Here is a 982-nt window from a genome sequence, read left to right on the forward strand (position 1 = left end):
CGGTCGGGGCCCAGGAAGGCTGTGCCTCGGCGCAGGCCGCCTCACCCCCAGCCGGGGCTGTACCGTCTCCCGTGGAGCCCCTCTGCCGCGGCCCTGCCGGTGCAGCCGTGCTGACGTTCTCCTCGCCCCTGCCCTCACCGGCTCAGGCCGCCTGCGGCCCTTTCCCCCCCAGCGGTCGGGGCCCAGGAAGGCTGTGCCTCGGCGCAGGCCGCCTCACCCCCAGCCGGGGCTGTACCGTCTCCCGTGGAGCCCCTCTGCCGCGGCCCTGCCGGTGCAGCCGTGCTGACGTTCTCCTCGCCCCTGCCCTCACCGGCTCAGGCCGCCTGCGGCCCTTTCCCCCCCAGAACCCTGTGTTTTCAGTACTGGTGCTGCGGGGCAGGTGTCAGCTCCGCCTGTTCCTCCCGATTCGGAATGCTTCACACTGAATTATTGTCTCTCGATTAGAAAAGTGCCCCAAAAGAAAAATATCTGCACCAGCATGTCCGCCCAGGCTGCTGGGAGGAGGGAGCAGTGTGGGCATCCTCTTACCCGAGCTGGGCTCCTCTGACCTTGTGTTTCTGCTTTTGTTTTGCTCCTCAAGAAAGAGAAATCCAAATCGAGCAGCAGCACTGCCCGCGAACCCAACGGCTTCCCAGCTGACACCTCGGCCAACTCCTCGCTCCTCCTGGAGTTCCAAGGTGGGTCTGGCTGAAGCTTCCTTCCAGCTGGCGAACGACTCTCAGGCCCCGCGGAAGCTGGGATGCTGATGGCCTGTGTGTGCCACGTGTATTGGGAAGAGCAGCGTGTCTTCAGGGCGAGTTGTGCTGATCCCAGAGGACGGTCCCTGCTGAAACTCTTCATTTTGGCTGTCAGCAAGAACCGTAATTGTTTGCTCCTGGGGTCTTCCTGTGGGCAGGAAGTGTCATGGGGCACTGGTGGAGCAGGGGTTCCCGTTCCCGCTTTGCAGTCTCGGCAGCTGCCTGCGGCCGGGGCCCCCGCCCGC

At 64.7% G+C, this 982-nt stretch overlaps 1 protein-coding gene across 1 annotated transcript in view; it reads left to right on the top strand.

Annotated features, from left to right (window-relative positions):
* Positions 1–586: 586 nt before the first annotated feature.
* BCL7B (B-cell CLL/lymphoma 7B) overlaps positions 587–982 on the top strand; it is a gene marked incomplete at both ends in the record, with an annotated part of 1,459 nt that continues 1,063 nt past the window's right edge. The window contains one exon of the mRNA XM_010143237.1: positions 587–677. Within this exon, the coding sequence (XP_010141539.1) occupies positions 587–677 (91 nt within the window). The remainder of the gene's footprint in view (positions 678–982) is intronic.

The sequence above is a fragment of the Buceros rhinoceros genome, unplaced genomic scaffold, assembly GCF_000710305.1.
Source record: "Buceros rhinoceros silvestris isolate BGI_N320 unplaced genomic scaffold, ASM71030v1 scaffold33860, whole genome shotgun sequence".
Lineage (NCBI taxonomy): Eukaryota > Metazoa > Chordata > Aves > Bucerotiformes > Bucerotidae > Buceros > Buceros rhinoceros.